The sequence below is a fragment of the Aspergillus novofumigatus genome (assembly GCF_002847465.1).
Source record: "Aspergillus novofumigatus IBT 16806 chromosome Unknown P174scaffold_2, whole genome shotgun sequence".
Classification (NCBI taxonomy): domain Eukaryota; kingdom Fungi; phylum Ascomycota; class Eurotiomycetes; order Eurotiales; family Aspergillaceae; genus Aspergillus; species Aspergillus novofumigatus.
The window spans coordinates 1,864,309-1,888,235 of record NW_020194275.1 but is presented as its reverse complement, the minus strand read 5'-3'; the positions used below and the strand labels follow the sequence as shown (position 1 = coordinate 1,888,235).

Genomic DNA, 23,927 nt, shown 5'->3' with positions numbered 1-23,927 from the left:
TCCCCGAAGGGGGAATGGTAAGGGTTAAAACGGTTAAAATTAGTGGTTTAACCAACCCGAAACCGAACCGAATCTAACCATGGTTAGTTAGTATAGGCCTAGCTAGGCCTAGCTAGGCCTAGCAGCGGGTTTTGCGGTGAAAACCGCAACCGAATCGCATCGGGTCCGGGTTTGGTGCGAGTTCTAAATTTTGAACCCGAAACCGCAGCGGTTTGGTGCCAACTAGGCTTGAACCCGCCCGAACCCGCACCAAATGCAACTCTACTTGATAGGCTCTGGCGCAGACTGATTTTGTGTGTGATGGTAGGGTTTAGTAATCTTATTAGCCTTTCTTGTCTAGTAGAACCCTAAAGCTGCATTAATCAGGCTTCACTAGTGTATAGAGAGGACAGCTTTTCCTCTAATATGTTTGGTAAGGTGCCTTTAGCATCTCCTAGATGAGAGGCTTTCTGAAGTTTGTATAGTAAGTAGGTGGACTATTTCTCATATTAATCCATTGTCTAAACTAAAAGAGCAGATGATTTTAGATGAATAAAAGAGCATATATAATAGCTGTAGAAGGAAATAATAGGGTAAGAAGATATAGGGAGTCCATACTCTAGCTCCTTTAATGAAAATACCTGGAGCAGTAGAGTTCGCGAAATATTTTAGTGGCTCTTACAGAAACTAAATAGTCTGGCGCAGATGAACCCTACTCATCTAAGGCAAGTGTACAAGGCTAGACCTCAGGATATGTGGCTCAACTTAAGAGGTCTCTGTAATTATAAATTATGCCTCTAAGAGTGTTCTCTTTATAGAAATCCTAAAAGCTTAGTCATCTATTATATGTGAGGCTGGGCCTAGTAATGCATGTTTCTGTAATGTAGGCTATAGGAGTCCTTAATAAGTTAGGGCACAACTAGTTGAGATTATTAGAAATAGTGGGAATATTATTAAAGATAATATCCTATAAGTGTCTAGTATCTAGTTAGAATAGAAACACTGTGTGGACCCATGCATCTAGCTAGAGTCAAACCTCCCTATAGAGTAAGGGTCCTGCTTAGAATAGAAACACCATATAGACCCATGCATCCAGCTAGAGTCAAGTCTCCCTGCAGAGTAAGGATCCCACTTAGAATAGAAACTCCGCGCAGACCCATGCATCCAGCTGGAGTTGAACCTCCCTACAGAGTAAGGATCCTGCTTAGAATAGAAACACCATACAGACCCATGCATCCAGCTGGAGTCAAGTCTCCCTGCAGAGTAAGGATCCCACTTAGAATAGAAACTCCGCGCAGACCCATGCATCCAGCTGGAGTCAAACCTCCCTACAGAGTGAGGATCCTGCTTAGAACAGAAACACTATGCAGACCCATGCATCCAGCTGGAGTCAAGTCTCCCTATGGAGTGAGGATCCTACTTAGAATAGAAACTCTGCACAGACCCATGCATCCAGCTGGAGTCGAACCTCCCTATGGAGTGAGGGTCCTATTTAGAATAGAAATACTGCGTGGACCCATGCATCCAGCTGGAGTTAATATATAATAACCATATTAGTCTTGCACTCCTACAGGCACCAGTTGGTGGTCCTCTTATTAAGTGTAGGTTGCCATACTATTTTTGGCACGGCTTCCACAGCCAACTTTAATGGTGTTAAAAGTAGATCTTCAGCCCCACCCCATATTAAGATCTGAGCAGCTCCTGTGATTATAGATCCTTTCTATATCTTCTTCAAAGACACTCCAATATTGTTAGAACGCTCAGCTACTAGACAAGCCTATATGTTATGATAGAGTAGTAGCAGATATTTAGGATTGTCTATTTGCCACCTGAATCTATTTGCCTAACAGACATCCCTTCCCCAGTAAGGTGACTAGTGATAACAGGAAAAACCTAAGCTGTATTATATCTATATAAAGTTTAATGACTTGGACCTGCTATTAATAAAGATTATTATTACTACTATAAGAAAGTATATACAAAGTAACATTTGGCAACCCTAGTCCAAGCCTAGCTGTACTATCTATGCTTTGTCCTATGGCCCCTACATAAGTCTATGGTTAATATTACTTAAGGTTATTAGAAGAAACAGAAAGACAGTCACTGCTATATACTAGCTGATTAACTAATAACTATACTATACTCTATATACATGGTTAACTTCTCCGTCACTCTATAGCTAAAATAATAATAAATAATCACAGCTCTTCTCCTATGGCTAGAATTCAAGTTCATAGAACTCTACCCTCTACTAAACATACTTTTTTATAATACTCCTTATACTAGCTTAAATAGAATATCACATAGAAACTTCTCAATGTACAATGTCAGTCCAGTACAGCAAAATTATTAATCAAATCTAGTAGGAAGTAATACCTATGATGAGGAGTATACTAATTTATTTCTCTAGCTCAGCTGACAGCTCATCTTCCCAATTAATGTCCCCACCATATACCACTATAAGATCGTGTTGACCAACTGCCCCTGGGGCCTCTGATGGAGATATCATCTTGTTATAGACCATAACCTTAAGCATCTGTCTTGTTCATTAGCTTCAGGCACTCTAGACCATAATCAGGACTTTAATGGGCAGAAATGGTGTGGTGTAAGAGGGAAAGTAACATCATTAAAGGAGAAATATATGAGCAGGGACGAAGGGAGCATAAGATAAATCAGACTATAGGAGCTACAGACATAACTACTATCATACTTAATAAGAGATTATAGTAAGTCACAAGTAAGTTCATAGTCATCCTCCTGCTTAAGTCACTAAATAAGTAATATCCTTTATATTTATACCTAACCTTAGCATTACCCATCCACAAGCTCTTTAATATATAGAAGCTAGGCAATAATGCCCATCCCTATCACCACTATAAGTATGTGGCCATAATCTCTGACCTTAGAAGAATAGCTAAAGATGGAGTTATAAGAGGGTCTATAGGGTCCATTAATCTAGGCCCAGCCTTCACACCCAGATTTAATACAATCAAGAAGCTTTTTAGTAAAGCCAGATTAAGCTCAGATAATTAATATAATTGAAGACATACCACCATTTCTGTTACCCTCCCACCAGGCAATGGTGAATAGATGTAGATGGAATATGTATAATAGCCCTGCTCTAGGTATACTAACATAGACTTATTATCCAGCATGAATTCTCTAAGGGCGCAGTAAAGATAAAGTTAGTCGCAGTGCATTAGCTCCACAATTTTCTATTAGAAATTTCACTCTTAGGATGTTGTAATAAATAATTCAGATGAACTGTAGCCCTCTAGTCATAGCAGAGAGTATTGCCAGAAGGAGCACCTAATATTTGCTTTGTGAAGATAAGACATGTTTCCAGATCACATATAGTATAAAGATAGTGCATCCTTAATAGGCCCTTAAAAAAAGTTCATATATATGCTGCTTAACCATTAGAAGGAAAATTAGTGACAGAAATATACAGCCTGCCTGCGAGACTTAGTCTATATTTAAAAGTAGTTAGAGAGAATAGAGCCTACAAGCAGACTATAAAACTGAGAAGAGTTAGAGGCAGAGAAATAGATCTGCTAAGCTGTAATGACAACATGGATGGCTGCTTTAATAACTACTATAAAAGCAGTGATGCGGTGGATGAATTAATATGTTACAAGCTCTATGCTAAGAATAAATGCTCTAATCTCATAATCTAGGGTCTAGCATAGTAATAGAAGTGTTATTATTAAGATTTGCACAGCACACATGCCTACTTTAGAGATGGAGTGTATACCTATGGTATTGCAGACTACAGTGCCCGCAAAGTATGTGGAGGGAAGAATGAGTTAATAATAAAGCGCTAGTTTTATACTAAAAAGCTGTAAGCTTATGTGTGCATACTCTAAATTTATGAGACACTAGGGGCGTACATGGAAAAAGAAGAAATTAGAGATAGCATGAAAGGCTTATTTAAATATGAATAGTGTAGTAATTGCTGTAATAGCAGCTGTATAATAGACCACAATTGATTGCATGGCATAAGAAATTTTTCTGTGCACTAACTCAAGGATGTTGAGAATGTGTTCTTATAGCCTGTGATGTGAGCATCCTGTCTAATGTCCCACCAGAAGACGCCTCCTGCTGAGAAGTTGGAAGATGGGAGAAAAGGGAAGCACTGCTTCTCTCAGGTGGCTAAGGCAAAAGAAGTTTCTTAGAATATCCACTTATTTCTTGCTCATTGTGTTGTGTCTCCTTCTAGCAGCTAGTCAGCAGGATAGCTGTACGGAGAATAGTTTTACAGGGAGTGATTTTGCCGCTCCAAAATCAGCATGCAGAAATACTCTAACCATGTTTCCGAAGGGTGCGGACGTATTGGTCCGAAGATTAATGGTAACTCTAAGTTGATTGGTTATCATTACTATGCCAGTATACTACCAATGTTGTGCATATGAGGACAGCAACGACGACGCTCATTTATAAATCAAATGCCCCACTTTGCAAACTGAACGTCATCATGGTTTGGGAAGCCTGCCCCACAAAGAAATGAGCGCCAAAACTAGGAAGTATAGATACCATTCCATTAGATGAACCTTCATGGCAACAGCACTATTTGAGATTAGCTTGTGCCTACCAAAAGCCAACGAGAAAAAATAAAAGCCAGCCGGAGATATTGAAAACAGATGCCGGATACTCTACTATCAAAGAACCCCACTGGTTTCTTAGGATCAGGTACAGCTATTAAATAGCCAGTAGAAGGTACAGGGCGGCCAATAAGTATGATCAAGTAACTAATTTTATTTAGAGAATACACTATCAAAGATCTCCTGGTATTCATACTGATCCACTCCTTCCTGGTTAATAGTGAGTTGGCTCAAGATCTTTCCAGCACAGACCTTGGATAACCCCTTAACTATGGTTTTGGTGTTTCCTAAGCTTAATAATATGCCCTAGTTATGAATTATCTCAGACTGAATCCATGTGTCCTATAAATGTAAAACCTAAAGGATCCCTGCATGAGCGAGGATGAATTATTCAAGTTCTGGTATCCAGAGCCAGCAGCTTTCCAGAGTAAATCTCTGTAAAGAGGGTAAATGTAGGTGGGACATGAATTCTAGCATGCTTAGGCTGTTGATAAGCTGCAGGTCTTTAATGCTGCTTAAAGCGTCTGAAGCTAAGCTAGGAAGCTCAGAGTTAGATACTAATAATCTTGAATAAAATCCTGAGATTTGAAAAGTATAGATTGTGATGCTATTATCCTTTGCTCAGACCATTGCATGGAGTATAGACTTAAAATGGTCTAGAAAGGAATCCTTCCAGTCTATAAAAATATAGCTAGCAAACTAATAGAACGGCTCCTCCATCCCTTTAATAAAATATAGTTAGATAGTTTTTAAGTTAATAAGACATGGCAAGCATATCTGAAAGGTGACTAAATCTCTTCCTCTTTTAAGTATTTGTTGTTGTTCATCCGCTAGGCGACTAAAGTAGTTCTGTATTATTATGTAGGAGATATGCGTGCCATAAGAGTTCTAGTAAGCATCTCTTCAATCATAAGTGTACTTAGAATGAGTATAGATATAATTACAGAAGTAGTTATGATGCTGGATGACTGGGTATATTAGTTAGAGTATAAAAATAGCTTGTAGATGACTAACATGGCTTAATAAGCTCCATAGGTTTAACGTAACCCACGGCCGAGCCGCGAATACGACCGAACCGCGAATTTTTGCCGCAAATCATCCTATCTTTGAAGCTTTTCAACCACCAACGTCATTAATTAGACTATCTACTAGCGGAATATATGGCTATTTATTAGGGCAACTTCTTCTAGTATGTCCAATAGTCCAACATCCACTACAGGTTGGCGGAGCGCGCTGATGAGATATAGGTATAGGCTCATCAACCTGCTCATCAACCTGCTCATCAACCTGCTGAATACAGTCACGACCTTCCTGCACAGATATAAAGAGGTTATTCCCTAGATTAATACGCTTCCTTACCTTCTTCTTCATTTTCCGCTCATTCTCAGCCCGTAGAACCTTGATTTCTTGTTATAGAAGAAGGTTTGCATTCATTGCCATCTGCGCAGCCTTTTTAAGATACTGAATATATGATATCAGACTACTAGAAAGTGTCCTTTTCTTCTGAAGACTTTTCTGTAGACTGCGGACCTTTTTATCAAGCTGGCGAGCATTCTGGGGTGTCTGAAAAGCAGAAGATATTGACCCTTCAATATCAATAAGAGGTGGTGTTGGCGTACGGAGTTGAAAGGTAATCTTAGCAAGGACCCAGTCTATATCAAGTGGATTAAGACCAGCTCCTGTAAAGCCATTGCATATATTCTGTTAAGTAAAGACTACTTCACGTGCAGGAGGGTATAGATATAAGAAATCCTCTTTATCAATATAGTTGTTTCCAGCCATCATCATCTCCTCAACTAGTTTCCCATATGCGCGCTTAAGAGGCCCAAAAACCCCAACATCTAGGGGTTGGAGAAGATGAGATGTATGCGCAGGCATACAGAGACAGATAATTGCATTCCCTTTGCAGAAATCATCAAATTCAGCAGATAGATGGCTTGAATGGCCATCCAGAATAAGTAGCCTTTTTGCACCAGTTAAATATTATCTTGAAAAGGGGTCAAATATATGCTTTAGCTACTTAAGGCCAATCTCATCTGTTATCCAGCCATTGGTGCTATTAGTAAGCCTCCAGTCTAGAGGAAGATTAAGTTCTTAATATCAAGCAGCTGGGTGTTCCTTCCCTTTTAGGATAACTGCTGGTGGGATAGAGATCCCTTTTAAGCCCACACATTCAATAATTATAACCCATTCGCGGTTTCCCTGGATAACTCTGCAAGGTCTCTCACTGTGTTCTACTGATGTAATAACCTTTAAAGTAGTACTAAGCCCCATTACAAAGCCAGTCTTATTAAAGTTCCAGATATCATCTTTATGTATGCCATGCTCCTGGATAACTTCACGGACAGTCTTAAACCACTGTTTTATGACCTTAGGATCCTCCTGCTTTGCACGCTGGTATGTAATCCTCCGATTATATCTTGTACATAGTTCAGGGCGTCTTCTAGTGAAGGAATAAGACCAGTTGATACCAAGGACTGCAGTAGGGTCCTGTGTGCACTTACAAAGTAGAATCTGCGCCATTCCACGCAGGAACTCTGGGCGAATTGAAAAGCCTCATTTATCTGCATCTAGTAGTATCTTAACAAGGGATTCTTCTTCAATAGTAGTTAATTTATGGCCGTTAGCACGTGTTTCTGATCGTGGTTTGACGCCAGCAAGCCATTCGCGAAGGGTAGTTTCAGGTACACCATATATCTGGGCAGCTTTTAATTTTGATTTAACTTTCTTCTCTTTCCAAGCAGTAATTGCCATTTGTAGACGGGCTTCCTTAGATAAAGGCATTTTGTATGGAGATAATAAAAAAATGACGCGTTGAAGAATGTTGATTTGGGAGAGCAGCGGGGGCAATAAAAAATTCGCGGTTCGGTCGTATTCGCGGCTCGGCCGTGGGTTACGTTATAGTGAAGAGTCCTTACATGCACCACTAGGTGTGATAAGGAGATGTGACACAAGCGCTCTAGGCTAGTAAGGGAGAATAGGATATTCAGCTTCTAGAAAAGATATGGACTATAAATCATGCAAAGTCTTTAGTTAATAAATAAGAGGTACTTAACAGAGTTAAGTAGTGAAAGTTCTCTAACTATAATAATCAGAATCTTAGTTAGGAGCTGTTGCATATAGCTGGGATCCTGAGATATGATTATTTTCACAATGCTTTGCATTAAATGTTAAATCATTGCCCATGATAACTATACCCAATCTGAGTTATGTATGACTAAATTATCTATAAGAGACCATCCATACAGAATCTTTCACTATGTCTAACTTCCTTTGTGTCTCATAACACAAAAGCACTGATTGGACGAAGTTCAACCCAGCTATTTATAATCTTAAATCTAGCACACTCCAAAATCAGCCCGGCATTCACAAACGCAGAATTATGTGGATAAGAAAAGCTTTTAATCATATTAGCCTGAACTAAGATGCATAAGCGAAATGCACATTCCCTTTGCTGTAATAAATGATGAACTTTCTCCTGCTATAGTGGGGGATGAGATTCTGAACCCATATTCCTTTGCCTACATGTTCAAAGATAACAGCACTTGAACTTTAATAATGCAGAAACTGGCAGAAGGTTATCTAGAAGGTCTTGTTAACCACCACTTAGACATGGTTGTGAGAGCAAAACAACCTTGCTTGCGGCTGCTAGGAGAGGTTTAGAGCCTAATCCCTTATTAGTCAGATCTCATTCATCATTGTTCTGCCTCATTTCTCTAAATATATTTACCTTTCTGGTAAAAACATAGATTTATCTTTCATGGGGCAGTGGGCATTGTTATTAACTACAATCCTTGCCCCTTAATAGAAGTTTGCAATCTAGAGCTATTGGCAATGGCTCAGAGAGTCTGGTTCTATCTGATAAGACTTATGTATTATATGGGATTTACTCAGTCCATATATTTAGAGAGTTCTACTAAATTAAAGAACGCAGAACAAACACACTCTTAGGCTTAAAACAGAATTTTTTCTGTGACTGAAAGCACGATGAGGCGTATCTATGCAGATTAGGATAATGTGAAAAGTGAGGTGTGGTATAAGCATCAGCACTAATACCTTAAGGAGAATCAACATGCAAAATGTTGGCTCTTAGCAGTATTAAAACTATCTTTTAGAGTGCTTCTTGTTGCTAGAAAATGACTGGTATTATATTTATATGTATGATTACTTGCCTTCATCGCCTGGAGAAGACTAAACTCTCTGCAGAAATGATACTTATATAAGTGATAGTTATCTTGTTGCATTATTAGATGAGATAGCATGTCAGTATCTAGATGCTATTGAAGTTTTCTAGCTTCTGAGTGGTAGTGTACGCAGTATCTTCGCCCATGAAGGCCTAATGTAAGGCACAGACATGGACCAGGTGGTGGCTGGTATCAGGGTGGTTTTAGGAGAGGATGATGGACAAGACAAGCTTCCCTCATTTCATGAAACATTGGGGAGAGTGTTATGCAAGATGAAAGAGCTTTCTGGGGTCCATAATGAGCATTCTACTATCTAGGTATTGGATGGCAATAGCCTAATTCCTGAAGATTTCCTGCTTGCCTATGATTTCAGCTTGCTGTGATATAATTAGTGCTGTATTTAAGGTCCATACTATTAGTGGCTTCTATAATTATGTGGACTCATCTAGCAATGTTGATAAGCCAGTTTGGTTCTTCATAGAGTTGCAATGGATATTGTTCAGGTACGACTCTGAAGAAATGGTAGTGTCCTCTTTCGTTTTTCTGTGCACTCTCGCCGGCACTCCACAAAGTCATATAGTCTAAGTATGAGATTGCCCTTTTTCAAGATGGAAATCAAAACTATTTACATTAAACATAGTATGTTCGTCATCAAATAAAGAGTATATAGCACGTATGATAGCAAAAGGCAGGATATCAGCTTGCATCCTTATCTTCTCCGCCCTGTGTCACTGTGATGCTCCATATACTAAGGTATAGATAAGATTTCCCATCCCAGGACTAGAATGTATATTTTAGTTCAAGTATTTCGTTTTCCTTCTGTTCTGTGGTGATAGGGATTTGCAGCAATGGTATCTGGTTTTTTAAAGTTCAACACTAGAACCATGAGGAGCCCCACTCAGCAATGCGCGCCAAATCTGGCGTGGCTCTTTCCAGCTACTGTTGGGGACTGTTTGCAATCTACAATCCACTGTTAGGCAAACAAAGGCAAAATATTGGTAAATGAAACATCATGTATAAATTTAGAGCAGAGGCTTAGTATCCCCTACGAGTCCTCAATCCAGAACTATACTTGCAAGTTTAACCATCAACATGTTATCCATTTTGATCATAGTAAATTATATACTGGCCTTTACAACAACACTGTGCACAGAAACAGTATGTACCTATGCATGATCTAAGTTTGCAGCCACAGGCTGATAGCAAGAATAGCCTCAGATATTATGCAAATCTGCCAATGCAAATGTTAATAGGTCCCACCTTGAGATAATTATCCCCTTTCTAGAGGGGCATGGCTTCCAACATATGTACCCAGAAGGATGCAGTAACATAGCGACACTGCAAAGAACTACAATCTACCTACAAAACATGGTAGGTCTACTGATTTCACTGTCAGGATGATGTCTTAATAAGGCTTACAGGCTTCCACGCCAATATCTGTTCACACTAACGAGGTGCTGGAACTATTGGCTCCAGCTCTCAGGAACTGCAATGCAAGTAGTAGCATGTCTATCTCAATAAAATCTATTATGGTTCACGTGGCAGATCCAGTAAGTCTGATCTCTCTTATGTTTCTCTTTATATTAAACATCTAATATTACCGAGCTTAGTTCCAAAAATGCGTCAGTTCGTGATAGGACTACCCACTAGATAATGCCAGTACGCACCCTGGTCATAAAGAGGGCCTTTGATTCCACAGGACTGATCATAGGGGTCGGATCATTCCGTGGTCTTCATTCCGTGGTTTTAAAGCGCACAATGATCGGATAATGTGTCTTGTTCATTTAGAAATGCCCGGAGTGGGAAACAAATATTCATCCTTGATAATAGGGCTATATATGACCTACTACATTCTTTCCATAGCTCTTATGAGTCACACCAGCGGGATATGACTGGCACAATGCATCTCTTCTATTATAAGCCCAGTCCTTGTGATGTCTTTACAGGTTGGCCCGCTGGTCCCAAAATTATTACCACTAGCACCAACAGCCATTCGAGTCGATCTGGGTGAAGAATTTCCATGGCAGTATATGAGCACCCACAGGTTTACTAGCATGTAATGCCGAACAATAAGGCTACAGATGTGCAGGGGAAAACTAAGAAAATAATACTGTAGAACAACACCCAGTTGCTATAATCCAGATCTCAAAAGGTATAAGCTAAAATCACTTGCTGGGAGGCAGTAAATCATAGGCTTGCTGGGCAGAGATAATAAGCATAGTTAGAATATTATTTGCGGAATATTTTCAACAGTCTCTCCTGCCAAACTAAAGAACTTTCCTAAGAGGATGATGTGATTAAGTTCATCTAATCACCTTCTAGTGTTCTCTTCAGTACTATAGTACTCTGCGCCTACTTAATCTATAAACCTGGAAGACATGGGGAGTTCGCAGGCGCGGTACCACTATGCTAAAAACATAGGCAGCAGGCGCCTAACACTAAAAGAAGAGAAGCTCCCAAAGAAAAAGTGCTCTCTAGCCACATTGCAGCCAATATATGTGGCCTAAGTTAAGAATGAACCCTAATATCACCTAGAGAGGTTTAGATCCCTCCAGATATCAAGCTGTACAGGATTGTCACTGTGACTAATACAGCAACAGTGGATATTAAAGCAACCTACCAGCAGGTTAGTTTTCTGCTCTTTTATCCCCTGGGTAGATTAGCTTATAAGCAAGCATATAAGTATTAGGACTGCTCCCTATTTAAATATAATTATAAAGAGCTCCACTATGATAGTTAGGGTGGTTGCAGTTATTCTAATAATATATGCTGTAATAGTCAATCTAGAAAGTTTCAAGAGCCTAGAAAGCACAGCTTTGCTTGCATCTAGAAGTAGCAAAGCTGTACCTAGTGCATTAGACTCTAATATTATCACTAAGTTAAATAAAAATACTAACATGGGCGTGGAGTAACCTGAATACTTAGATGCACCTTCCTTGCTGCTATAATATCCCCAGAGCCCCACTGCATAATAGTCAGGTAAAGTTGACTGAATCTTGCTCCACAGGTCTGATAGACTGCTACTAGCATGGGTTAATGCATCATAGGCTGAGTCTGTGAGGTTAGATGCCTAGTCAGACAGACTGAATGACTGAATGATTCTCCGTTGTATCAAGCTTGTCCAATCTATCTAAAGGGTTGTGATCTATTAGTGATTAACTTTAAGAATTGGTGCACTTCCTTACCTTTAGGAAAAATAGATCACTGGGTGATGAAGTAGATCTACATCCCTTAAGACCACAGCTAAACATATCAAGGCAGCCGCGGATAATGCAAAGGTAATTAGCTTCAAAGTGTTTTGTAGCATTGTGAAATAGGTAAACAGCCAATGAAATCAAACAGCGGGTATAATCTAAGGATGAATGACCATTATATGTCTCTGTTTTACTAAGTACTGCTGCGCTGATTGTGGACAGTGGACGGAGCAGTGGTTCAGACAATGCCATGGTCTCTAGTACTCATAAAATGTTATCCTTATGATTATGGTTGGTGCTAAATATAAGGTCTATGAGGGCTGGCCTTCCTGAGCCAATAGCTATCAACTAGCATGCAGCCACGCCAGAAGCAGCGTGCACAAAGATCCATTGATAGGGGTTCTTTTTCTATAGCACTACATATAAGTGACCGCATTGTGCAATGCCATAAAGAAGACGTGTACTCAATAGTTGTCTTCCTAAAACTGAAAATGAGGCTACCGACATTAATTGCAACTGTTGTAGCTTATATTCCAGCAATGGCTTGTCAAGATCAACAAAGAGACTCTTATCCAGTATATCAGGTGACTGTTTAACTGTGTGCTTCACACTTACACATTTTCAGGAATATTATGACCATGACCAACTAAGACTCAGAGCTTGGACAGAAAGCAATTGCTAAGGGGAAATAGCCTTCACTACCTTTAATAATAGTAGTTTTGCGCGAAATATCTCCAATGCATATGTATCCCATAGTTTTAAGATCTCCCAACCACTGCAAGGTCAGGAGCAGCTGGATATTTCTGTGGCATGTGAACTTAAAACCTAGTTCTCTAATAAGGATTAGCTATTATTTAACAGTTCATCCTGTGATCATTTCTGACAAAGTTATTTTGCTCTTAATGGGAGCACAGATTGTCATAATACGCCTGAGTTCACTTGTCATCGCTTATGGATGAATCCTGGCCTCTAGACAAAGTCAAGATTCTCTCAAGCAGAAGCATACAATTGTTTTAAATACTGTTATTTTCTAGTCAGGGAATATATACCATGCAAGACCACTTGTCGCCCATATCTTTGGTAGGGACACCGAAACTCCAAGCGGGGACCACCAAACACCTCTGAACCATCTGCTGTAATTCTTTTCTAAGCTAAGGTAACAGGTCGGCTGTTAGACATCTTCTGAAGTCTCAGGTTTTGAGGTTTATTTCCGTGGAACTTGTCGGATTGTCCTAGCTACAAAGATACAGGCATAAGATCAGAAGCTACTCCGCATCCGCATCTCTGCTTGGGGCGGCCGTGTCTCGAATGACAACAGACACCTGCGAGAGCTTGGAGGGCTTTGGTGCCCCTGAATGTCTTGTTTGCAATACCCGCATAACGTAGAATATGAAATTTCCTCGATGTATATTTTTGATCTGGTATCCAGTTTCCGGGACCATATCGCCAACAAGCTTTGCATATCAGGCACTGGCCTACTTTAACAGGTATGTAGACGCGCTCTAGGGTGTCCTTTTCCGTTATTGTACCGTCTCTCGCATCTTTCCGATGCAGATACCCGGGTAGCGCACCTTGGACAAAAGTGTAGCAGTACCATACTTGCATTGCTTCCTTTGACCGGTACTCCAGATCGGAAAATCTGGCAGGGAAGAATTTATCTAGTATATTGACCGTCCGATGGAAAAGCGCAGAAGCATGAGCTCAGCTAATCTTGACGGGTGCCCATGACTAGTCAGCTACAGAGGCTTGGTGGTCTGATGCAAATGGCGTGTACTTCAGAAACGGGCACGATCTTTGTTTGGCATTATAGCCGTTATAGGAATCTGACCATGGCGTCTTGAATGCAGAGCCAGGGAAATGGACCCAGCTGAACAATTGTATCTGCGCAGCGCCAGCCCTCATCCCAGGTCCTAAGCCAAAAACGACTCTGCATTGCCAAACCTTTGACGCTTTAGGTACCTCTTCTGGCACAAATCTGCTACGTTCTCTCGCGTGGTGGAATTCGTCGGTCTGCCGCAATTTTTGCGCTTTATGGGTGCGACCCATGACACAACACACATTGGGTGGGCTTGCGGACACTGTCAAATTGGCATGACAATATGGTCACGTGGTCTCAAACTTTAGCCTTAAAGAGTCTCTTGACACCTTGGCAACTAAAACGTTCGGTTTAAATCCAGCGAGACAGCCATCATATCCGCGAATGTCATTATTATAATCCAGACGTCCCTCAGATGTTTCCATTCCAAGGATTCGGGAAGACCTCCAAGCACTCCAGACGGCATCTATGTGAAAAGCGTGTACTTATTGGCTGGTACTGCAATATGTTTGGATCATGACCGTTGGCCTCCTCAGTGATTTCGTGGAGAGTCGTGAATTCACAACCCTTCATAAAGTTCTTCTCGGGTTGCAGCGGCGCTTCAGAACACTGGAAGATTATCTGGGGTCTTTTGGGCAAGCTAAGTTACTACCTGCAATTATTGACGCTCCTGATTCCTGTGGTCGGACGGCACTTGCATGGGCTGTTGAATACGGCTGGGCAGGCGCAGTTGAATCACTGCTCAGGTACGGAGCAAATCCTCACCAGTTGAGGCAGTCCCTTCAGGGAAAATCCCCTCTGCTGCATCTGATCATCGCCGATTCGGCTTTCCAAAGTTCAAATGATGGGTTCCTTCGGGTGGTAAGATTACTGCTCAGGGAGGGAGTTGATGTCAATGCTGTTGACCACGAGGGGTGGACACCTCTACATGTTGCTGCCTCATGGAATCACTACGGTGTTATTCAAGAGCTTGCTCTATTTGGAAGTAATAAGCTCGATTGGGATTCAATGACCGACGACAATCAGTCAGCAATGGATCTATCCCTTGGGGCTGGATTTGACGAGGGGGTCCGACGTCTTCTTCGGCATCATAGCTTGCGCGAAGTGCACGAGGTCGAGTTTGGAGAAGACAACCAACCTTGTGACTCTTATTCGGATGATCATACAGATTGTCTTGACGAACAGCCTCCATCATCTGAAGATGTGTGATCGTATTCATACTCGTCACTGGTGTACCACGGAGGCTTATTTCCTAGAATGAAAGGTAATAAACTACACCTCTTGCGGGCTGAACTTCTTCTCGGTAGGCCACTCACTGGTCCTAAGTAATGAACTTACTGCGGCGCTAAAACAAGTAAACTAAATTGATTTCCCCTTTCCTTTTCTCTTTGGACAAACTCTTGGATCACACTAAGTCCACTCATTGAAAGGACGTCTTCATTTGGACCTAGCAACCCCCTGTCTATTGGTCCGTTTCGATCTCCATCCAATTCATAGAGATGGCCATTCCTATGAGATTTGACAAAGCAGACATAATGGAAATCGACCTCATCCTCAGGGTTCTCAGGGACTTCTGAATCGCCTTGCAGAGATACTGCCTTATAGGCTGCTTCTAAATCGGCATCATCTTCAATGACCCGGGCGCGCTCCATTGGATTTAATGACGGGCATACCTCAAGCAGATGAGATAGGTGAGAGTCTGGAACTGAAAGATACGATTTCCGACGAATCAGTAGATTATAAACATCAACGGCCCTTCCAACGACAGGAGAAAAGTGAATTAGAAAGCCATGAGTGGTAATTTCAGGGCTACAGAATCTTTATCTCATTGATCACTATCTTCAAATGTTTTACTTACTGATAAGATCTCTCGCGTCGCCGTTGCTAACCGCGTGAAAAATAGCGTAAAGCCCACAGGCATTGTTGATTGTCTGTTTGTACCACATAACATTCTCACCGTCCCCTGTCTCGTAATGATCGGGTATTAATCTCCCTTGCTCCTCTAGATTCTTCTCATAGTCGCTTGAAGTTGGAAAAACCAGAACCAGCGCCAGCGCAGGACGTGGCGTAATCGCAAGAAGCTCTGGGTCGTCCACTGACAAGACATCATGAAATGCTAGAATAGGTGACACGCTATTTGATGAATAAGGTGCGTGAAGAGTACTGGGTTGGATTCGAGTGGGATGTAGTGTTTTCCGTAGGCCATCTGTTGTATAGGATACATATCTTTCTCGTCTGAGGTCTCAGCTGAATCGACGTTACGGTGCTGCAACTTCAAAAAGGTACGCGGCCTTAAAAGCCAGATACGGCGGTGAAGCTGGCGGTGAGCCAAAGTGCCCTGATTATGGAAGTCATGTTCTGATGCTTCCTATCTTTAGCAACTCTTAAGGAGCACTAGTTATACCAATATCCACCTTCACTTGATACCTATTCCTTAAGTCGTACGAGCTTATTACAACTTGAGTTGTCACCAGAGGTTCTACTTTGCGATGGAGGGAATGTCTAGAATGGCTGGCTGGTGAAACCATAGTAGTATTAATTTGTCGTTGTTATTGCTCTAGAAGTTCCGACATGTCAAGGGGTTAGGGCTCGAGTAGTATGTACTTGTCAGACTCAAACAATGATCTATATATCAAATAATGTTGTTTAATAGTTCGGCTGGTGAGTCCTATACTATTTCTTGGCATAGGGTCGTGCTGATGCTGGAGCAGAGTCACCGTTGTGCCCATTAAATGCCAAGTCTCAGGCCACAAGAGGTTATTAAGGACTAATCCCTGGAACAATGTATAAATAACTCAAAACCGCCCATCATGGCGTTTCCGTGATAAGGGGTCCTATCACCTCAAAGTGCTGTGATATCAGGCGCTTAAAGAGAATTGCGAACTCATCCTGCCATATAACGACTGTACATGCATGGCGTACGTGGCCATCTCGGCAAACGGTCTTCCCGAAGACAACTAATAACCGTAGTAAAGGCTCTAACAATAGGTTGCATTGGATATCCTGAAAGCAGATGCTTCCGGGAAGAACAAGAGCTTGCTATAAATAGCACAATTAACATAGGGCTTTTGTAGGATTTCTTCCTAACATCCTGGCCCTGATCAAAATCCTTTCTGTGTTCATTAATGAGATGCTTAATCTAGGTACTATATAACAGGTACATAAAAATATAATCATCGCTGTTCCTTGTTCTCCACCTCTATATAGAGAAGAGAGGCTCGCAATGGGAGCGTCCCGGAAACGATATACATTAGCTAGAGTACAGGTAGACGAGAAAGGTTCAGCAGCGTCTCTGCTATAAACACAGTCTCTGCTGCTACTTCATAAACCGTGATTTTGCTTTGCATATTCCGTACGGTACTATCTAACCCTTGATTAGGTATAATTTCAGCCAGTATATAACCCATTCGCATCCCTTCTCAGCATCCACATGGGGTACGGATCGTACATAGCAGTCCACAAGCAAAAAAGCGAAAAAACAGAGACCTTCATCGTCCCATCAAAGCCAGTGGCCTCCCGCTCCACCTCGTCAATCTCCGGCCAAGGTTCAACGGCCTTCACCCACCACTTTTTATAATACTCCCCGCGGCCTCTCCGATGAGTCTCTCATCGGCGTTTCCTAAGGCCTGACACACCTCCTCGTCGACGACAAGACACACGTGGCGCTGCGTAGAGTAGCCCCAGTTATAGTTCTCTCTTCCTCTACCGCCGGCGTAGTCATCGATCCAGGATTCGTAGTGGGATCGCACGCCGTGGAGCGAGATGCCATTGAGCCGGGTGCGGTCTTCGATGATGATGGGGTGGTGTTTGGCGCTGATCAGCTGGTAGCCATTTTTGAGTTCTTCGGGGGTCCGGCATAGTAGTCTTTACACCATGCATATTCTTCGAGGATTTCCCGTTTTATGCAGGAATTTGTTAGTTCGATGATTCGGGGAAATTGGCGGTAGGATTGAGGGCTGTATGTGGTGCGGTAAATCACGAAACCCCAGGATGGTGCTTTAGGGAGTCGAAGCCTATTTATGAGACGTTTGGAAGGAGTGGGCACCATGTTCTTTGTAATTAAATATAGGAGAGATAGGAACCGGAGGAAAGAAACTCCCTAGACCGGGCAATTAATGAAGCCTAGGATAGGAGGGAGGGTTTGGGTTGGAAATTGAGTGGCTACTTATACTTTCCGTCTGCCTTGCCAAGAGACTTGGCACTATGCCAAGGTAATATTCCACCACGCGCTGTCAATGTTCATATGTACAATCTAATCTATATCATCCTGGTTTATGGTGGTATCTGTGTCCCTTAAAGTGCGAAGGATCTCCCGTACCTGCACCGCCGTAAGTCCTGTCCGTGTCGCCCAATACCTGTCCATTGCCGTGGCCCATCTGTCAACCCAGCTATGAGTATGAAGGCCCACTTGATGGAAATGGTCCCTGACCCATATACTCCACCACTCTTGTGCATACTCTCTGCGGTTGCCGAGGTCCGCCCACCTATTATTGGCTAGGCCTAATTCTGAACGAACTTCATTTAGCGAGCTTGCCATGTGGGAGTTGATGACAGGATGGTTCAAGTAATGGATAACCGCAATGGCCGCTCGCATGCTGTTTAGTGCAGCTGTGTAGTTGTCATCCTTGACAGCACTCTCCATATCTTTGTCATTGTAAGGTTTGTTCCCCATCCAAAGCTGGACGTTGTCAGTATGCTCTAGGTGTCTGTAGTATTGATCATTTACATACGTTTTTCTTTACCTGGTTCAGTTCACCATCGAGTAGAACGAACCCTCTGTCATTTCTTGTGCTGCCAAGTGCGTTCATCATCCGCACGATGGGCCGATCCGATTGGGCACCTCCCCTCATAGGGGGTGGATTCCTAAGTATCGGTGCATCCAAACCTTGCCGGATGAAATCAGCGGAGAGGGGAGGGTACGGTGCGCTTCCAGAAGGCACAACACCATTATGAGCATCCTCGACAAAATCAGCAACAGTCTGTAATTCAGGGACATGCTCCACCACGAAGTTTTCCTCGTTCTGTCGAGTAACTGGCCGAGTTCCAATATCTGTACTCAAGCAGTTGTCATTGTCTTGAAATCCATATCCCGCGCTCCAGATAGCGTTATCGCGTGGCCACCGACCCCTATTTCTATACTGCATTTTAGAAGCAGATGCACATTAGTAGTTAATAGAGCTTTAGATGACGATAGACTCACAGCTAATGACCGCACAATCCACACTGCGCCGCCAATGGTGCGCGTAAATGATCGGGAGGATCTTTTCTCCAGATCCCGGGCTTCGAGGTCATCTTCGGCGTCATCTTTGAGGTCACCTTCAGGATCGTCGTCCCAGTGTCTGTCCGGAATAGGACATATAATCGCATCTACGTCTCCCAGCACCGCATTGTAGAAGGACATATTGCATACTATGAGATCTACCAGCCGCCAGGATCCCTCTCGCACCCAATCTCGGGCCCTGGTCATATAAGCCCGGATCTTTTCCACAGTGAGATTTGGATAAAGGGAGATAACATGTCTTTTCCAGATCTCTTGTGAAGCTTCTGAGACAGTGTATGATAAGAGCAGCGTGCTGAGAAGATCTTGCATAGCCTCCTGGGCTTTGCTGCTCGCGCGGCGTACAAGTGCTGACAGGCTGCTGAATTCATCTGGTTCTGGGTTAGTCTCCTTCGATGCTCTAGAACGCGTCAGCTACGTACAAGACGTGACATTCCTGAGAAGGTAGTCATCCAGCACCAGATCGCGCTTCCAATAGTTGTCTATGCCGCAGGATGGATCATCCATGAACTCTTTCACACTCTGTTCCAAGCTGGTCTCCGCATCTGTGTAAGAGCGCTTGCTGAGTGTAATATACTTGGGCTTGCAACACCAGGCTTGGCTGCTGTCTCCCTCACAGCCATTTCTGGTTTCCAGGGCCACTCTTACACGGTCGTTGGGGCAGCTGCTAGCACAGTATCCATCTACGGCGGCACTGTCCACGGAAAAGATTCTGATGTTATTAAACTACTCACAGTCCTCCCATTTGGTGTCATCCTTTTGGTCATAGCAGTACTTTCTCTCCTGATAGGTGGCCTCCTGCCTATTCCAGGTATATTTAAAGGTCTTCCATTTGCAGTAGTCCCCCCACTACCTGTGCTTGACTCTGCCACCAAGGTATTCAGGCACACCCCTTCATTGCACTTGGGAGATTCGGCCCATGTGCACTGAGAATAGAGCTTCATGCTTGGGGTGTTGAAAGTGCAGCATGCTGCCTGGTAATTGTTGTTTTCACAATCCTGACTATGAGATCTGATCTCCACTGTTTTTTCTGGGCAATTCCCTCTCCCATTACACTTACCATTGCGGTGCCCATACCAGCCGCAAGTTGGAAGAGGTGAGTCAGGGGGATAGCAGAAGAGATGGTCTCCGCGCTGACTACAGCTAGTGTTGTCTAACATACCTTCTCCCTTGCGCGCGCCACTATCACTGTGAGTGATCAGGGTCCAGCCAGCAGGGTAGTTCTTGAAACAATTTGTCCACTTACACTGCTGGTGAACTTTGTGGGTCTCCAATTTGTCTGTCACAGTGCTCATAGCAAGTGCCTTGACTTTGTGATTAGCGACTTCACCTAAAGCCCTGGAGTAATTGCCGTAGGGAAGATTGTGAGAGACAGCCTAGACTATAACACCTCCCAGACACTGCCCATGTGCAAACTCTGCCTTCAACTTAAAGGTATCTGCGTCGTCATATGTCAGCCACTGGTTGTTATTGAACTTGAGGATCTTCACAGCGGCATCCTTGTCCAAGGTGGGCTTCACTTGATGGTCATTCATGATCTCAACAATCTCTGAATTTAGCAAAATTCCTACCTCATTGCTACATACTTCTGCATTTCCTCCAGACTGAAAGGTGCATCCTGGCTTCATACAGCTGGGGCTCATGGCAGAGAACACACGGGCGTAGAATGCCAGGCCCAGCACAACCTTTTCGGAGTTGATATCGTTCCGCCATAACAGGTCTAGTGCGTTCGTGATCTCAGTCAAATTCATGTGAGAATTTAACTCAGGCGCAAGCCACTTATTGTTTCTGTCCCAAGCCCCATGGAGGTCATAAGACATAATGTTGAAAAAGTCCACATCCTTCTGTAAGTTAACAATATCAAAGTTTTGCAGATACTAATATGAGGTAGGAAGAGTGATAGTAAGCCTATCTTGACCGCCCGAGGCTTTCAACGCCCTTTTTAGGTTGGCGATAAAGGAAGGGAAATTCTTGTAGTCCTTAGGTCAGCCACTTCGATCCTCAGCCACAGGATATTCCCAATCCAGGTTGATACCATTAAAGTTGTACGTTGACATGAAACTAATCAAAGACTTGAAGAAAGCCTTCTGATTGGCCTCAGAGCATGCAATATCAGAAAAAACCGTAGCAGTCGGTCTGGGATTATTGAACGTCCAGCCACCCACAGCAATATAGACCTTTAGATTAGGGTTGGACCTTTTAAGGGCTGTTAGGTGCTTCATCAAATCCTTCTTATATGTGCTAGGCGGAAGCACTTCAAATGTCTTTGGGTCAATGGAGGCGAATGCATAATTCAGATAAGTGTAGACTCCCATAGGGATCTGTTTAGGATAGAAGCTATGGCAGGGTCGCCTCATGCTCCACCCTTTATAATATCTGATGACACGGCTGAGTCCGCTGTTCTTGGAACATGAAGGGTGCTTCACCTTTTTAGTACTGTAAAATTCCTTCGTCGTACCGCAGAAGCCGAACTTAGAACAGCAGACATTCAACGGGCACTTCGCGCTATCCGCAAACTCTCCATAGCCACCCGGATCGCACTCGGCTCTGCTATCGCAGCCGGCCACACACACGTCTTTTGCACAGTCTATGTGGTCCCAGTTAACATTGTCTTCCGAGGCAAGGGCATACGTACAGTCAGGTCCTAAACCACAATACCCAAACTTATTGCAACAACCCGTTGCACAAGGGTTAGACGCATCGCATTCAGGCCGGTAATCGCAACCGGCAACACAGTCGGCGCCACAGTAGTCGTCACCCACGCCACAGTAGCCAAATTTGTTGCAGCAACCGGTCGCACATGGACTAAGCGCACTGCAGTCCTGAGCCTGAATTGGTAAGAAGAGCAAGAAACAAGAGATGAATAACATCCAGAGCGAGGCCGCCGGAATCTTGAACCGGTGCATGGTGCCAATTCTTCGCTTCGACCTTGGACGAGAGGAGGTGTCAACCATAAACACTCAAGTAAAAAGGCGAGTAGAAATAGTAGCGTAGTAATGTGTTTAACAGGGGGTTGCAGTCTGATTCCCCTTTACCAATTGAGAATGACAGTCCGCTCTGCTCGGCTTCTGCCTGTTCCCTACTTGAACTGCGTCGGTCTGGGTCCAGGCAATGGGCCCATCCAACGTGGTCCACATATTGAGGGATTTAATGTCGTTCAGCGAGCTACGACGAATTCCCCTGAGGACGCTAGGAGAAGCGAGGCAGTAGCAAGTACTAGGTGCCTTCGTCGCCCCTCCAGTAACCGGCTCTGGCGGATGCATCTCGTATGCCAAGAGAGGCGAGGTAGAAGGATGCTATCATCCTTTAGTCGCTGTAAGGACATCCCTCGTCTAGCTTAGGGGCGGCGGCATTGCTGGCGGCCACCCTGGCAGCCGGACTGCTGGGAGTTAGCCACCAGATGCCGCTCTCGTGGTCGGATACGGCGATTCCGCAGACCCTCTGTCGGGATGGTCATACCAACGGCACGAATGGCACCAACGGCACGAATGGCAGCCATCATGCTTCCAAGACGGTAGCGCTGCCAAAGGATCTGAGCTCAGCATTGGACCTTCTGGAGAAGGAAGCGGGAGAGCTGGGAGGAATGATTGACAGCTCCATCTTGGATCATTTCCTGCGCATCAAGCGCTTCGAGGTAGCATGCTTGGCACAGAAGTCGGAAGCGGATGTACGCAGGCTCCTGGCCGAGCTGTTCTAGAGACTGTGGCTCCGACCTAGACCATTGTGACAAAACAACAAGTGCATGCATGGCCAAGATAAGTGCTTGGCCTAGCATGTCAGATGGCGGTATCCAAGGCGGATGCTCGACTTGTACTTAGCACTGTAGATTATTCAAAATCCCATAGGGATGGTATGGTGTAACCGTGTAAGTGCATACTCACGTAGTGAAATATGTCGAACTGACGGATGTCTGTATAGCTCTTCAAGAAGTGCAGTCATATAATCCAGGGCGGCCACGGAACTAGGGAAAAATGTCAAGCTCTTGACCTATATCAGTATTGTCCATCTACCACTGAGCTTCTGCGCAGCGTTCTGGAGCATAGACTAGAGTTACCATCTGGTAGCCGTTATCCAAGTTATAGTCCTTCTCTCGCCGCAACCTAACTGGAAAGTGATGAATCTGAATAGAGGCCCTGCTGAGGTTTCTCAACAGTATGTGGCATAAGGAGCATTAGTTACTTCCCCTTAAGCAGGCCAGAAATAAGAAGTCATAATAAAATCATTCAATGGAATCAAGCTTCAACCATCAACTGCTAATCCAAGTCCCAACACCTTTGTTCCAATGGTTCTTCCACATAAACTCACCAGCCCTAGGACGTGCTTATAGGCCAACCCTCTAGACCACAGCTCCATGACATCACTTGCCCTGAACTGACTCATGTAAGGCTAGTGCCTGGCAGTTAGAAATAAAGTGTTTGCATTTGTGGGTTGCCTGTTGGGAACCTGAAACTACCTAGCCTTGCCACAAAGATGAATGGTGTCTTGGCTGGCTCGCCTCTGTACAGGCTCAACCTATCCAGCTGCGTTTCCCCGCTTGCGCGACGTTGGGGCGCATCATCGAAGCAAGAAGAAGCATGGTGGTATCTAATAGACTATTAAGAAAGAAACGAAGGAGGAAGGCCTGTACCTACAGGAATAAACAGTTCCTAGAGATGAGTGGTCTACGAAGGTACTACATAGTGAGCTTAATAGAGAGGTGGTGACAGCACAGCCATCACTTGTGATAGAGAATTGGTGCCCAGTCTACTATGGTAAGGTACAGCGCGAGATCATTGTGGTGTAGGACCGTGGGTTGGCGGTACCTTCGTTTTCGAAGTCAATGAAAGATCTCCAGGGTATGTCCAAGGTCCAGTACTCGCACCCAAGTGTATCCGT

The 23,927-nt window shown here is 43.5% G+C and overlaps 8 protein-coding genes across 8 annotated transcripts; 3 read left to right on the top strand and 5 right to left on the bottom strand.

Annotated features, from left to right (window-relative positions):
* Positions 1-1,137: 1,137 nt before the first annotated feature.
* On the top strand, positions 1,138-1,524 carry P174DRAFT_363781 (uncharacterized protein; the record flags this gene model as incomplete). Its single annotated transcript, XM_024821947.1, has 1 exon — positions 1,138-1,524. The coding sequence occupies one exon, from the start codon at positions 1,138-1,140 to the stop codon at positions 1,522-1,524; it is 387 nt and encodes a 128-aa protein (XP_024685523.1).
* Positions 1,525-4,967: 3,443 nt separating this feature from the next.
* Positions 4,968-5,201, bottom strand: P174DRAFT_364675 (uncharacterized protein; the record flags this gene model as incomplete). The annotated part of the gene is made up of 1 exon (XM_024822009.1): positions 4,968-5,201. A coding segment is annotated over one exon (234 nt), but the record flags the coding sequence as incomplete, so codon positions are not given.
* Positions 5,202-11,291: 6,090 nt separating this feature from the next.
* Positions 11,292-12,071, bottom strand: P174DRAFT_457662 (uncharacterized protein; the record flags this gene model as incomplete). The annotated part of the gene is made up of 5 exons (XM_024829574.1): positions 11,292-11,399; positions 11,457-11,462; positions 11,493-11,818; positions 11,849-11,894; positions 12,003-12,071. 5 exons carry the CDS (start codon positions 12,069-12,071, stop codon positions 11,292-11,294), a joined length of 555 nt encoding a protein of 184 aa, XP_024685521.1.
* Positions 12,072-14,154: 2,083 nt separating this feature from the next.
* P174DRAFT_401832 (ankyrin repeat domain-containing protein) lies at positions 14,155-14,869 on the top strand (the record flags this gene model as incomplete). Its single annotated transcript, XM_024823938.1, has 1 exon — positions 14,155-14,869. A coding segment is annotated over exon 1 (579 nt), but the record flags the coding sequence as incomplete, so codon positions are not given.
* A 226-nt stretch (positions 14,870-15,095) lies between these two features.
* On the bottom strand, positions 15,096-16,385 carry P174DRAFT_510062 (ubiquitin carboxyl-terminal hydrolase isozyme L1). Its single transcript, XM_024831630.1, has 3 exons — positions 16,202-16,385; positions 15,633-15,907; positions 15,096-15,479 (listed from the first exon to the last, which is right to left on the bottom strand). The coding sequence occupies exons 1-3, from the start codon at positions 16,300-16,302 to the stop codon at positions 15,109-15,111; spliced, it is 747 nt and encodes a 248-aa protein (XP_024685519.1). The 5' UTR covers positions 16,303-16,385; the 3' UTR covers positions 15,096-15,108.
* Positions 16,386-16,990: 605 nt separating this feature from the next.
* P174DRAFT_438728 (uncharacterized protein) lies at positions 16,991-17,895 on the bottom strand. Its single transcript, XM_024826611.1, has 3 exons — positions 17,647-17,895; positions 17,410-17,587; positions 16,991-17,353 (listed from the first exon to the last, which is right to left on the bottom strand). Exons 1-3 carry the CDS (start codon positions 17,820-17,822, stop codon positions 17,162-17,164), a joined length of 546 nt encoding a protein of 181 aa, XP_024685518.1. The 5' UTR covers positions 17,823-17,895; the 3' UTR covers positions 16,991-17,161.
* Positions 17,896-18,026: 131 nt separating this feature from the next.
* Positions 18,027-21,958, bottom strand: P174DRAFT_476052 (uncharacterized protein; the record flags this gene model as incomplete). The annotated part of the gene is made up of 12 exons (XM_024830663.1): positions 18,027-18,452; positions 18,505-18,912; positions 18,975-19,423; positions 19,475-19,746; positions 19,780-19,901; positions 19,925-20,382; positions 20,443-20,929; positions 21,062-21,389; positions 21,417-21,454; positions 21,479-21,602; positions 21,624-21,639; positions 21,688-21,958. 12 exons carry the CDS (start codon positions 21,956-21,958, stop codon positions 18,027-18,029), a joined length of 3,399 nt encoding a protein of 1,132 aa, XP_024685517.1.
* Positions 21,959-22,096: 138 nt separating this feature from the next.
* P174DRAFT_417915 (uncharacterized protein) lies at positions 22,097-22,749 on the top strand (the record flags this gene model as incomplete). The annotated part of the gene is made up of 2 exons (XM_024824645.1): positions 22,097-22,337; positions 22,394-22,749. The coding sequence occupies 2 exons, from the start codon at positions 22,097-22,099 to the stop codon at positions 22,747-22,749; spliced, it is 597 nt and encodes a 198-aa protein (XP_024685516.1).
* Positions 22,750-23,927: the final 1,178 nt, after the last annotated feature.